This window comes from Chaetura pelagica, unplaced genomic scaffold (genome assembly GCF_000747805.2).
Source record: "Chaetura pelagica isolate M959 unplaced genomic scaffold, ChaPel_1.0 scaffold462, whole genome shotgun sequence".
In the NCBI taxonomy this organism is placed as follows: domain Eukaryota; kingdom Metazoa; phylum Chordata; class Aves; order Apodiformes; family Apodidae; genus Chaetura; species Chaetura pelagica.
Genome location: NW_009952454.1, coordinates 204,973 through 218,900, shown reverse-complemented (window position 1 = coordinate 218,900; position 13,928 = coordinate 204,973). Strand labels below are relative to the sequence as shown.

Below are 13,928 nucleotides of genomic sequence, written 5' to 3'. Positions count from 1 at the left end.
CCCCCCCAAACCCCAGCCCGGTTTTACAAAGTCTCCCTACATAAACACAGCCCTGATTTGCCACCAAACAAACGTCTTTTCCCAAAAATCCCAGCTCTGTAATTTGTTTTGACTTGAAGGGTGTATATACACGTGTATATATACATACACGTACATACACATGTTAAAAAGAGATAAATCAAAGAGGGGGAAAAAACCCTCGTACTAGTCTTATTCTTTCAACGCTCGCTGTCAAAATAGTTTCTTTTTAAAGCTATTTAGGGAAACAGAACACGGGAAAACCACGCAGGGTGGACACCTCTCGAGTTAAGCTATCAACCTCCTTCCAAATATCATTTATTTAACATTAGGAGAGGGGAGAAGGGGAAAAATCAGCTCAGACACGGAGATACCCGCGCTCTGCAGGGAAAAATCGTTCTTAAATCCATTCTAGGACTGGAAAGGGACCCCCAGAGGAGGAGCCAACCCCCATCCAAGTCCTTTTCGGGTTCCCTAATTGAGGAGGGACCTTTATCAAGAGGATTTTAAATAATCCCGTCAGCTCCTTCCCTACAGGTCGGACGTGTAATTAAAAAGGAAAAAAAAAAAATAAAAGGAAGAGGTTGGGGCTGGGGGAAAGAAAGAGCGATTTCTCAGCCTGAAATTCAGCTGTGGGGGAGGGAAAAGGGCTTGGGGAGCGGAGCTGGAGGGAAGGGGCTGGTTTCCTTCGCCAGCTTTCCCTTCTTGGGGAGGTCACTGCGTGTGTCTGTGTGTGTGTGGAGGCTGGAGTCATTGACAGGATTCCTGCAAATAAATAGATGAATAATCCGACCCTTCCTTGAAATAGAATGAAATCCAAGCATTACAGCCCCAGCAGTGGGAATTTCTAGTCCCCCCCCGCCAGCCCATCCCCGCCAAGGCGGGTGAGGACCCACAACCTCCCAACCTTCATTTCTGTGGCCAAGAAAACGAAATAAATGAATTCATTTTACAAAAAAAAAAAAAAAAGAAATAAAAAGGAGATCCCTTTGGCTTCTGAAAAGCCTGACTACCACATTGCTGGGGTGTGTGTCTGAACTGGAGCAACATGAACCACGTTCAGTCCTTCTCCAGCTCCCCCCGCCTCTCCTGCCTCTCACCGACACACTCGGGCGGGGGGACTCGGTGCATTAAATTAATTAAAGAAAAAAAAAGAAAGAAAAAAAGAAAATAAAGGCGGAGTGGGGGGAAAAAGAAGAAGAAGAAAAAAAAAAAAAAAGAAAAAGCCCTGGAGCCGATGTTTTCCTTAAAAAGGTGACCCGGCAGCCCCCGGGGTCCGTGTTGTGTTGTGATACGATGCTCACCCTCTCCTCCAAGAGAGGAGCCGGGGCTGTACAAGTCTGCTGACCTCGGAATGATCCCTCTTGCCTATGAATTATTGATGAGATATGAGCTCTGATTTCTCTTTTCAGTATGCAAACCCCATTATACTGTTAAAATGGCGATTTAATCGTTTAGAATAGCTGCGCTTTTTTTTCCAACTCATTTGTGCCCCTTCCTTTTCATTCAATTCTCTTAATTAAATCCTTTAACAGATTTTAATCACTTTTTGTTGAATAAAATAAGACATCGTACACATCTGCAGTTAGGTTACCTTGGCGAAGTTTGTTTTTGGTGGGATTTCTTTGTTTTGGTTTTGGGTTTTTTTTTGTCGGGCCGCTTGATTTCTTGGTTGAGGGGGTTGGGTTTTTTTTAAAACGGGGTGGAAGGAAATTTGGGGTTGTTTTACCCCGCAGCCAGGGAGTTAAAAAGATAAAGGGGGGCGGGGGGGTACGGTGTGGGTCTAAAATGCATAAACGCTTAACAAAAAATGTAATTTGAAGAAATCAACAGAAATAAAGCCCTGATGGTAGAGCCGGCCTGGCTGCGTTGCAACATCGAGCTGCCTTTTTCATTGAAGATCTCCCAAAACCTCTCTGAGCTGCTCATAAATGCACTTCCCTGCCCCCCTCCAGCCCCCCTTTTCCTTCTTCAGCCAACCTGGGAAGCAAATGGGGGGGATTTAGGGGTAAAATTGCATCTTTTTCGCCCTTCAGCAGCACCCTGGGCGTGGGATCCCCCTCCTTCCCCCAGGCCCTGGCACGGGGCCCTGGGGAGATGCCCTCAAAAAGCACCTTGGAGGGGGCTGTAATTCATACAGATGCTCAGCTCGGCTCTTCCAGCCTGTGGAGCCTGGACTGGCTCTTGGGTGAGAAATAACTGCCTTAGAGTTTGGGTATTTTCCCCTTAAAAATGCCAGCGAGGTTTCTATTCTATTTACTAAACGCAACAGGAAACCTTCAGGGATGGGGGAGACCTAAAGAGACACGAGAGGGGGCAAAAACCCGCAAAAAAAAAACAAACCTAGAAGTATTGATATGGATGCACCCTTCAAAAAGGTGCTGGGAACCAGGTGAGCTCACGGGAAGCTCCTCTAGATTGTGGGCGATATCTCAATTTCAGGCAAACAGCCCCAATCTACCCAGGCCATCCCCAAACTGAATTTTCCAGAGTCCTTAAATCCAAGGTTTTTACCCAGAGTCACGGCAGAAAGGGCTGAAAGGAGAGCACATCCTAGAGACCATATCCTAGAGAATCCTTTTAGACCCGGTATTAAAACATCTCGTATTTATTCTGTTCCCTACAGCTAGAGAAGAACTGCCTGTCCCATGCCTGGTGTGTGCCATGGAAGGGAGAGGAAGGATGAAAAATGCCAAGGAAAATCCCCGCCTACCTGCACGGTCAGAGCTTCGCTTTCCTGTTTATTCTCCTTATACTTCCTTTGCTTTAGCAACAGGGAAATTGATTCTGGGTTGTTGTTTTTTTTTTCTTTAAAGGATGGGGCGTGGGGTGGGGGGGAAGCTTGTGCTAAGCCTGTGAGCCCTTCCAGGCTGTAAAACGATAGACAATGATACCTCCTTCTGCCCCACAGGAAGCTGGAGGTAAACACGGTGGGAGGGGAAAAATCATCGCCAAATAAACCCCCCAAAATCCAGCTTGTAAAAAACAACAAAGAATACCCACCGCAAAACTACCAACAACAGCAAACCCCCACCAAAACAAACCAACCGCACATCACAATAACAACGATAACAATAGCAATAATAACAATAGCAATAATAATAGTAATAATAACAACAACAACCATCATAATAATATAATGCCAAGCAAAGTAATGGGGAAAAAAAATAAATACAAATTAAAGCTCCGTGCTACAGGTAGAAGTCAGATTTCATGGTCAGGGAGGACAGGGTTTCTTGTGAGTGATGGGAACGGGAGGGAAAGAGGACATTTTTGTGCCAGCAACAAAGTGCAGCCCTTGCTCCTGGGCTGTGGCACAGGCCCGGTGCCATCCCTGTGCCCAGGATGCTCAAACCAAGGGGGTGGCACAGGGGGTTGTTGTCACCCACAGGGTCATCTCCTGGCTGCAACGTTCCATAGTTAAACTGCATTGCAAGTTCCCCTCACTCTGGCTGCCCTGGTCTGTTTTTTCCTCTTGAAATAACATGTTGTGACATGAAATAACATGTTTTACACACCAAGCTATCAGAAAAGGTGGTATTTAAGAAAAACAAAACAAAACAAAACAACCCTTGCGCCTACTGTGATGAGAGTGGATTTGGGAGGAAAGTTTGTCTGGGACTATACCCAAAATTAACACCTTTGAATGGGGAAGTGAGGATGGGACAGTGCTGCAGTTTGGGAGGAGGTGGATGAATGGATGGATCCATGGATCCAGGGATGGATGAATATGCTTTGGAAACGCAGTGTTTGTGGGTCCTTTGAACCTATGGTTCCATTTTCAAATACACATTAAGAGGGAGGGATGCCACTTTTCTTGCCCAAACCGCCCGTTAGTGTTTCATAGAATCATGGAATCACGGAATGGTTTGGGTTGGAAGGGACCTTAAATACCATCCAGTTCCAACCCCCTGCATGGTCAGGGACATTTGAACAAGTAGAAATCCTTTCTAGCCGACAGCAAAGCTCAGAAGGGCCAGGAATTAGCAGGCCATCACTTGCTCTAACCCCAACACCATCACACACCTCTCCCCACTCTTCCTCTCCTCCAAGCGTTTCTAACCCCGTGTAGACAAACCCCCTGCAGCCCGTCGGCTAAATTATCACTTAAGGACCAAGCCATTGAAGCCCTTTTAAAGCCGTAAAAGATCTTTATTATCAACCGAAAAGCAGGGGTCCAGCTTGCGCTGAGCTTAAGGAAGAGGCTGCTCAGCATAAAACCAGTCTCCTGGAAAGGAAAGGCTCCCTGCACCCTGCTTCCCTTCCTCCAGTTCCCAGGTTTTTTGGCATTAATTTGCAGGTTTTTCAGAGCAGGGGTTTGTCAGGATTGGACTGACCACCCTCTGCCTGCTCGGGTAGAAGCCAGAAGTTCAAATGATGAGAGCAAAGATATTAGGAGACACATGGAGCAGGACAGGAAAAACAGCCCAAGGAAGGAAAAGCAATCTCCAAAGGGTGCTAAAGGGGGACATTCTGCTTTGTGTAACAGAGACGGACATGTGTCCACCAAATGTTGTCTTACCGTAGAAAAAAAAAAAAAGGTGTGGGGGGAGGAAACTTGTGACTGCTCCAAATTCTAGAAAACTCCCCCCCCCCCAAGCACCTCCGCTTTGAACTCTTTTTTTCCTAAGGAGCGAGGTGGGGGGGATCGATGGGAGTTGGTTCAGGTGTGGATGATGCGTCCCCCCCCAGCTCTGCTGTAGATGTGGCGACTTGGCTTTCAATAACCCCCAACCTCTTTAGGGTGGTTATTTCCCACCCTTCTTTTTGCTCTATCTGCTTTATTGCGCCTTATGTTGCCTATTTGGCTGTAGCTGCGCGGCCGCGGGGCCACCTGCCCGGCCCAGCTCAGAGTTGGGGGACGTGACCCCCATGGCAGCCCCTCTCCATGGCAGGCTCTGCTCTCCTGCCCTTCCCTCTAACTTGTTTATTTCCCCAAAGAAAAAAGCTATTCCCCGCCGTTTCCAGAACGGTGTCACCCTGAGAGGGAGAAGAGGAAACCTCGGAGCTCTAGGTGGGTTCCAGAAGCTCTGGAGGGTCCTTCTGCAAACTGGAGCCTCTCTGGTTATTTTTCTGTGGCAGCTGAAGCCAGGCTGGAGCCACAAGAGCGGTCATTCAGTGTCTCCATATGGTAGAAACCAGCTACGGAAATACGAGGACGCTCATTTGTAGTAGTGGGGGGGGGGGGAGAGGAAAATAAACCGACCAGAAAACATAACCCGAAAGGCAAAATAAAAATTTAAAAAAGTAAAAAGAAATAAAAAAAATAATAAAAGGAAGGGGAAAAAAATAAATAAATTTAAAAGACACTTAAAAAAAAAAAGCCCTGAGGCAACAACAGCCAAAAAATCCCCGGTCTCTGCACAGGCCGAAAGGGGCAAAAAAGTCCACACATTTCTTTGGCAAGCAGGTGAAAAGAATTAGTCCCAAGGTGTTAACAACCTGAAGAGCACAGACAGAATCTCGTTAATTGAAATGCAAAGACACGGGGCAGGTTCGTGGCTGTTTGCGAGCAGGAGAAACCACCCCGAAACCACCTCCCGTCACCCAGCAAGAGCTTTTTCACATGGCGAAGGACAAACCCAAACTTGGTCTGAAGTCCACACGTCCCCGGCAGCGCCAGGACGGAGTTGGCTTTGCCATGATCATGAATCTATACCGATTTTTGCCCCCTGATTTCCCCCCTTCCACAAACTTTACTTGCGGGCCTGGAAGCTGTGATGGAAACGTAATGCAATTCCAGCTCTCGGGAGGATAAGAATTAGGACCTTGGAAAAAGGAGAAACAAAGCTCTGAAAGAGAGACAGACCCTCTTTCCGCCCCGCTCAGCCTTTTTTAGCCATATCAACCATTTAAAATAGTTTAAGCAGATAATATTTCAGAAGAACTTACTTTCAGGACTCCAGTCTATTGGCTCCCTGGACTGAAAACTGGACCCGCAAAACATGTTCCCTGCAATTGCAACGTTTATCTCATCTGGAAAAGTGCTCACCCATTGCTGCCCCTTACAAGCCAAACCAAGCAGTTAAAGTGTCACTTAACATTCTAGAGAATGTGAAATATATTGTACATTGTCAACTCCCCAAAACCATAAAACTAACTTTATGGACCTCACGTGACTTTTGAGAGCCAGTGAGGGGGTATCTGTCTGAGGTCTGGGCGATTTTTACGATCCAACTTCGAGATAAAACCCTATCCATTTGACATCGAAATGTCATCCTCACTTTTGGTACAGTTTGCTATTGGTAAAAAAAAAAAGAAAATGAAAACAAGGGGAACAAAAAAAATCAAGGGAAGGCGAGCAAATGGTTTGGGATCTGACAGTCCACTTCACATCCCTCTCAAAATCACTTAAGAAGTACCTAAACAGTGGGAGATTAAGTTGGGTAAGTTTTAAGCTCCAACTTTACTTGCTACGAACAACAACAACAACAAAACAACAGGCGAAGTTGGGTTGTCGGGACGGGGCGTTTTGCCAAAGCGAGCGACTCGAAGCCGGAGTTGTCGCGGATTCCCTGGGTAGGGAAGTGGGAACATTTGCCATCTTTGATGATGTGAAATTGTCTGCGGCCAAAATGAGTCGGTGGAGCGAAGTGTGAGGAGTTAGGGAGCGGCGAGCTGGGATTTACGTGTGGAGGTTGGGAGGTAAAAGGGGTGAAGGAGCAGGGAGGACGAGAGGGAGCGGGGAGAGCACGGAAACGTGTGATATCGCGACATGTTGCAGCGAGAGAGGTAGAAATAGAGACTAGATGGATCTACACAAACCCGCAGACGTGTAGTTGTGTTGAGCACAGGTTTGTGTGGAACGTGTGTGCGGAGAGAGATACCTCTGGGCTTGTGAAATGTGTCTGTCTCGGGCTGACAATTCCTGCCTTGCGCCTCAATCTGCCGGTTATAGCGCGGGTGGGCAACTTGAAGGGCTTGGAACCAGTTTGTCTGACGCGGCGGGGTGTTGGGGGGGTCTGTGTTGGTTGTTTTGGGGGTGAAACGGCGTTCGGGGCAGGGTGGAGGGTCGCGGTTTATTCCCGTGCGGTGCCAAGAGGGTGTTTGGTGGGAAAAGGAAAGACTCTTTGGTGTTTTCGGAGCTGCCGCTGCCCAGGAGAGGCTGCAGCTCTGCTGGGAGCTCCCAGCTCCGTGCCAGGCATCTCCTGGGCTCGAGCATGTGCTGGGAAGTCCCCGAGGTTGTGCATAAAGTGCAACTGGGAGCCTTTGTGAGTAGGAGAAACGTTTATTTGACTTCAAGTAAAGCTACAAACAAATACAAAAAGCTTATTGGCAAAGGACTAACAGGCAGCTAGACATGACAGATGCCATTTTTACACATAACATTGCATTCACTCTGCCCACTACAAACCGTCTATTAGTCACATCAGAAATATTTCTAGTATTTACAACCCTTCGAGCACTCTATTTTATACATTGATGATGATGATGGTTATTCGTGTTGGTTTCAATAGTGAAGTTTACCCACGTCTAAGAGTACCTCTCGGAATTAGCCTGGGACTAGAAACCCTGGCCTGAAGTTTGTACTAAAACACAGACTGGACAATTTTTAGACAGAAAGATACAAGAGCTTTTGAATTTTTTCTTTTCTTTCTTTCTTTTTTTTTTTCCTTTCCCCCCACCCCCTCTTTTTCCCCCCCTTTTATACATTTTTTGTATGTTTTTTGTGTTTGTTTGTTTGTTTCAGATTCTTTTTTTTTCCCCTCTGCGACTGTAGTGCAGGAGCCCCCGATTTTAGCTCAGGCAGAGAAGAACTCACCCAAAAAGCAGGAAACTCAGGAAAGCGGGGGGGGGGAGGGAACCCCAGCAAATAAACAAACAGTCGTATCTGTTCTCAATTTATAAATAAGTTAGAACATTTAAAGGGCTCACATAAAACATGCTAGCTTTCCAGAAAGCATCAAGAGAGCACGGACACACACATTTAGAAGAACAACAAGAGCATGAGGAGGATCTGGAAATAAAATTTAATTTAAAAAGAAAATATTAATATTTTTTTTTGTAACCCCCCCCCAAAAAAAAAAACCAAAACAAACCAACAACCAAAACAACCCACAAAACCCAAACCAAACCCAGAACACGACATGAACTCAGTCCGGGGATAACGGTACCACACGCGTTGTTTTAGAATATCAACAACATGCCGAAAAAAAGGTGCCTCCCTGTACAGTTCTCCGAAACTAAGCTCTGCTTGATTTATTTATTTCTGCATTTCTTCCCCTCTTCTCCTCTTCCCTCGGTGTTCCTCCTCTAGAATTTATGGCTGAAAGGCGCTGCCCGCCGAGGCCAAGCTCATGCTTTTCAGTTTATTATCCTTCTTCCATTTCATCCTCCTGTTCTGGAACCAGATTTTGATCTGGCGCTCGGAGAGGCAGAGAGCGTGAGCGATCTCTATTCTCCTCCTGCGGGTGAGATATCTATTGAAGTGGAATTCCTTTTCCAACTCCAGGGTCTGGTAGCGAGTGTACGCTGTCCTCGCCCTCTTCCCGTCTGGTCCAGTCATGTCTGAATAACACGGACAACAGCGGGGTTTGGGTTTTTGCTTTCTGCTGGGGTTTTTTGTCATCCTTAAGGCTAGTTTGATTTTGAACACCGAGGTAAAATACTCGCCTTTCTGGGCAGCTAGGAAAGCTGCTTATTCCCCAAATAACGCCAGATTTTGTTTTCTAGGACATCAGAGCAGTCCCCTGAGGACTCTGGCTTCCCCCATTTCTTGAGGACTGTCAGCAAGCTTGACAGCCTTTTGCTTCTTACTTTTTAAGACATTTTGATTGCAGTGTTGGCTTGGGGTGACGTGATCTCTATGCGTTTATGCACGTATTAGTGGGATGGGGAGCTGGCAGCCTGGTTAGTTAGTTGAGGCAGAAGCAGCAAATAGTTAACATCCATCCCAAAAGGACAACTGGCGTGTTCCATAGCTCAACTGAGCATTTCAGGTAGTAAGCATTGACTTTGTTTTCCCCTTTTCTTCTCCCCCAGGGTTTTCAGATGTTGACCACACATATGCGCAGAGAACTCAGCTGTTTGATACACTGGTCAACTTCTTTCCAGACAACATGACCCCTCCTAAAGGCAACCTGGTAGACCTCATCACACTGTAATGGAGCAATCACTGGACACGTGGAAGGAAGAGTGGAAAAGCATCCATTTTCAGTATTTTAATTTTTTTACTGCATTGATTGACTGCTGGGATGAAGTTCTATAGTAACCCCCAGGTGTTCAAAAGGGGTTTTATACTTGTATGGTGAATCCCTGAAGCTTTTCCCTCGGAGTAGGTTAATAAAATGTAACTGACATACTTCTGACTAAATATATATATTTTTTCTGACTTTGGATTTTGAGTTGGCAAACATAAAAAAAAAAAGGGGGGGAGGGGGGAGAAAAAAAAAAGAAGAAGTAGCTGTACCATGGCTAATGTGAAGTTTCCTCATCCAAGGGAATATCTGAGGTGCCTGCCCTTCTGTTGCTGCGGTGGAGGTTGCGATGGGCTCTGCCTGCGCTCGGGGGATGCTGCTGCTTATTGGAGTGCCCTCGTCGGCTCCCGAGGACGCGCTGGTCTCGTCTAGTTCTGTGAAATTTGTGTTGGTGGTGCTGGCAGAAGTAGCTTGGTCGGAGGGGGACGGGGCGGGTTTGCCTCCATGGCTCTCGCTGTTGGAGCAGGGAAGGGAGTCGGGAGAAGATAAGGAGCAGCTAGACGCCTGTCTAAACCTGCTCTCCTGAGCTGGAGAAGGGAAACCGCGGGAGCTCTCCCCCACAGCCCCAAAGTGACTAGAGGAGGCTGAGCGGTTGATGCTAAGGTCCATCCCATTGTAGTTGTAGCCATAAGAGCTGGAATGCATGGTGCTTGAATCTCTGTAAGAACCGTTCATGGAACTGCTGGTCCCATAATTTAGTAACTGATAGTCGGGGCCATTTGGGTAGCGCCCTGAGAACGAGTTTACAAAGTAAGAGCTCATTTGGGTTATTTTGGAGGGCTTGATTTGTGGCTCGTGGTCGTTATAACCCTGTGCTTGACGATTTATGATGTATTAATGAATTATAGCAATGCACTGTACTTCGTTTTTGCTATGTATGCGGCCAAATATGGGGGGAGGGTGGGGGGTGCGTTTGGGAATCACGTGCTTTTGTTGACCAGTCGTAAATTCTCACTGATGACCTCAAGAGGTAATTCATGCTCTATGGTTACAAATAATGACGAGCGCGGAGTCGTTTTAAGGCCCGAGCCGGGGGGGGGAGAGGAAGAAGAAGAAGAAGAGGAGGATGGAGGGGGGGCAGCACCCCCAAACCCAGCCTTTGCTCCTCACCCCCCTCCCTTTATCCCGCTTCTGGTGTTTTCCTTCCTAAAAATTCAACGGGAGGGGAAAGAAACAAACGGGAAGGAAGGGGGGTGGGGTTGTGTGTGTTCCCAGCCCCTCCCCGCGTGGGTCTTCTCTCTTGCTTCTTGTTTTATTTTAGTTCCTTTTTTTTTTTCTTTATTAAACTGAATGTCTTCGTTCCTAACAGCGCCGGGAAGTTGGAGGGGCAGCGAGGGATGAGGTGTCGGGTCGCTGGGAGGCCGGGTCCGTCTTCTCCTTTTAATATCTGAGCTGGGGGAGAAAGGAAAAGGAGGGTGGGAGCCAAGGAGAAGCTGCTCTAGGGCGTGGGGTGAGGGGGAGCGTGGCTGCTCGGGGGTTATTTCGCGTGGTTCTTGTCCGAGAAGTGGAGGTTTGTTGCTCGCTGAGCGCGGGGCCGGCGATGCGGTCTCACCTTCCTGCTGCAGGGGTGGGGGGTGGGAAAAAAAAAAAGGAGGAGAAATAGGGAAGGGATGGAAATAAAGGAAAAGTCCAGCCGGTGGAACTGGTTGACAACGTTGCTTTTTGGATATTCTTGTTCCTGAGCGTTTCACGTCCTCTCTGAACACAGCATTTTGCTACGTGGGTTTTCCTTTCCACTTGCTAACCTGCAAGGAATATTGGGGAGCAAAAGCACTCTGAAATTGGTAAAAACGTTGTGAAAGAGCTCTGCTGTGTTAAGCATTAGTTTCCTTATTTTTTTCTTCTTTCTCTCTCTCTCTCTCTCTCTTTTCTTTTTTTCCAAGGCAGTTTAGGAATTTCATGTGCTTGTCTGCAACTCATTGGAAATTATGCGCCATATTGAAAGTGACATATAATTATAATAATTACGGGCAATGAAAAGCGTGGCAATAATAGTAAATGTCCTACAGCTGTGAAGCTTCTGCATGAATTGATTTTAAAAGTGACTGACATTAAACCAGCTTGTGGCACGGGGGAATGCATTCATCCATAGGTATTTCTTGGGGGGAGTGGGGAGAGGGGATGGGAGGCAGGAGATGCAGTTTCATCTCCATTTCCCCCCGTGAAGCTGCAAAAAAAACCCCAACCCAACAACGAGCTCCGAAATCGGCCGGGCTGGTCTCTTCCTTCCAGTCCTAAATCCCCAGCAGAAAGAATTAAATGCATTTCCTTTCGTTTCATTCCCAAAAACCCAGGGAAAGTTTTGAGTTGCAGGCACGAGATTCCTCTTTGGTTGGGAGCAGGAACCTTCCCCATCCCATCCCGAGCAGAACCAGCTTCTCAAAAGGAGCTTTTTGAAAACGCTTTCAACTGACGATAAAAATCTACCATTTTAAAAGACTTAGCTTAGATTTTTTTCCACCTTTTTTTTCTTTTCTCCCCCTTAAGCAGAGGATTTATTCCCGGAGCTGTGAAGCCCCTCGTTTCACAGGGCAAATTTGCTTGAAATCTGGACTCTTTCTTTCTTTTTCTTTCTTTTTTTTTTCCTTTCCAATACACTTCACTTTGATTTGGGGATATGAAGGAAGGGACCAGATGTTTGAAAGATGCTAGGCAAATGTTAGGTATCTTTGGTAGATAAATGAGCGCATATTTTTGCCTGTTTCCTTGATTTATTGTGTATATGGAGAACGTTTCGTCATAACTCTTTGTACTGTAACAATAAAGAAGAGAAAAAAACCAGCGCGATACTAAAGCAGAATGTCAGCGAGGAAATACTGTTGGTGAAAGGTCTTCCATTTCAGATTAGACAAAAAAGAAGGGAAAACCAGATTTATCTCTCCACAGTCACTTCCGTGGGCTTGGAGTTGCTTGTCCTCGCAGATTAGAAGCCAGTGTCCTACAGAGGGAAGCAGGGCTCCCTTTTTACAACCCTCTGCTCCTTAAATTCCCCTGGAAAAGGGCAAGATAACAGCAATAATAATGACAGGGGGGGTGTGCGTGAGATCGAAGACTTTGTTTTTATTAGAGAATTCCATGTTCATACCTAAGACAAACTTCAAACACAACACGTACAAAAATTAATAAAATAGAACTTTTTCTTCTTCTTTTTTTTTTCTTCTTGTTGTTGCTTTTTGCGTCCTTTTAGGTAGTACTCGTTCTTTCAGTAGACTTTCCTTTCAAAAAACAAAACAAAACAAAAACGAAACAAAACAAACCCAAAAAACTCATTACAAAGACCCCAGGGCTTGATTAATTTACCAAAGGAAGGGAGGGGGGGGAGATAGAAAAATGAAAAAAAACAAAAACCAAAACACAACCAAACTCTGTGTCAACCGTGCAGGAAACATTTTTACAAAATTAAGACAATAAACACCCCAAATGACATATATTGCAGCACTTCCATTAAATACAAGAGTTAGCAGATTACTAACAGTGACACCAAGGGTAGAAACACGGGTAGGAGGCTTTTTTTTTTTTTTTTCCTTTTTTTTCTGTTTTTTTTTTGTCTTTTCTCTTCCCCTTCCTTTCTTTCCCCCCTTCTCTCCCTACCTCTTGTCCTTTTCATTATTATAATTTCATTTCGGGGGTGGAGTGGGAGGGAAGGGAGGTCTAGGAAGGCAAAAAAAATAATAATAAAAAATTAAAACCGCAACTAGAAGCCTGTTTGTTGGGGGTTTTTTTCCCTCGACACCGGGAACACGAGTCCATGGCATTGGTGGCCCAAACTTTCTGGCTCTTGTCGCTGCTCCAGAGGGCTTGTCCCACCAATGTGCAGGTTTTCCCTGTCCTCCCAACCAGCCCACACACCCCTCACCATCCTCTCCTCTCTCACACACCCACTCACTCCCTCTCCAATTTTCCTTTCCCTTTTTCTTATGATTTTTTTATGTGTGTGTGTTGTTTGTTTTCTTGTCGTTGTGCGTTTTAAATAAGCCTTTCACTCCGCCGTTTTCTCCTCCTCCTCCTCCGCGCTCAGCTGCGAGGAGTTGAGCAATTTATTCTCTTTTTTCCACTTCATCCTGCGGTTCTGGAACCAGATTTTGATCTGCCGCTCCGTCAGGCAGAGGGAATGGGCGATCTCGATCCGTCGGCGCCGGGTCAGGTAGCGGTTGAAATGAAATTCCTTCTCCAGTTCCAGCGTCTGGTAACGGGTGTAGGTTTGGCGGCCTCGGCGGCCGCTGGGCCCGAAGGAGGAACCTGTGACACCCGCGAAATAAAGAGGAAAAAATAGGGGAAAAAATAGGAAAAGCAATAGGAAAATAAAAATACAGGGAGGGGGGAACAAAAAAAAAAAAATTAAAAAAAAAAAAAAGGAGGGATGGGGGGAAAGGGAAGGAAAAAAGAAGGGAGAGCCCTGAGGTTTTAAACGTGCTGGATTATCGGAGGGGACGCTGCGCCCCGCACCGCGGCTGTGCGCGGAGGGGCATGAACCCGCTCCCCTGCCCTCCAAAGAGTTTGGCCAAGGCCAAAATAACACACACACACCCCCCCAACCCTGGGTCTGAGCCCCTCAGTGCGCGCGGGGAGGATGTCCCCGGCCTGGCTGCACCCGCGGAAGATCCGCAGCCGCGCCTGCAGGCAGCAGGGCAGAAGGGTTAATGCTGGACTTGCCAGGCTGCAGGCAGGGCTGGGGAGACAGGGCGAGATCTATCTTATTCCGGGATGAAAAAT

General features: G+C 46.6%; 3 protein-coding genes across 3 annotated transcripts in view; all 3 read right to left on the bottom strand.

Moving 5' to 3' along the window:
- The window catches only part of HOXB4 (homeobox B4), a 17,088-nt gene extending 11,154 nt beyond the window's left edge, over positions 1–5,934 (bottom strand). The window contains exon 1 of the mRNA XM_010008575.1: positions 5,911–5,934. The gene's annotated coding sequence lies outside the window, so the exon portion shown is untranslated. The remainder of the gene's footprint in view (positions 1–5,910) is intronic.
- A 2,165-nt stretch (positions 5,935–8,099) lies between these two features.
- On the bottom strand, positions 8,100–10,031 carry HOXB5 (homeobox B5). Its single transcript, XM_010008573.1, has 2 exons — positions 9,428–10,031; positions 8,100–8,526 (listed from the first exon to the last, which is right to left on the bottom strand). The coding sequence occupies exons 1-2, from the start codon at positions 9,975–9,977 to the stop codon at positions 8,279–8,281; spliced, it is 798 nt and encodes a 265-aa protein (XP_010006875.1). The 5' UTR covers positions 9,978–10,031; the 3' UTR covers positions 8,100–8,278.
- A 3,163-nt stretch (positions 10,032–13,194) lies between these two features.
- HOXB6 (homeobox B6) overlaps positions 13,195–13,928 on the bottom strand; it is a 2,247-nt gene continuing 1,513 nt past the window's right edge. The window contains exon 2 of the mRNA XM_010008572.1: positions 13,195–13,454. Coding sequence (XP_010006874.1) covers positions 13,195–13,454 — 260 coding nt within the window. The remainder of the gene's footprint in view (positions 13,455–13,928) is intronic.

Bases quoted from the DNA above. Each gene is read 5' to 3' on its own strand.
- HOXB5 (XM_010008573.1), bottom strand. From the start codon at position 9,977: ATGAGCTCTTACTTTGTAAACTCGTTCTCAGGGCGCTACCCAAATGGC. The intron at 8,527-9,427 runs GTACAGCTACTT...CGTGTTATTCAG, and splicing joins GAAACTTCACATTAGCCATG to ACATGACTGGACCAGACGGG.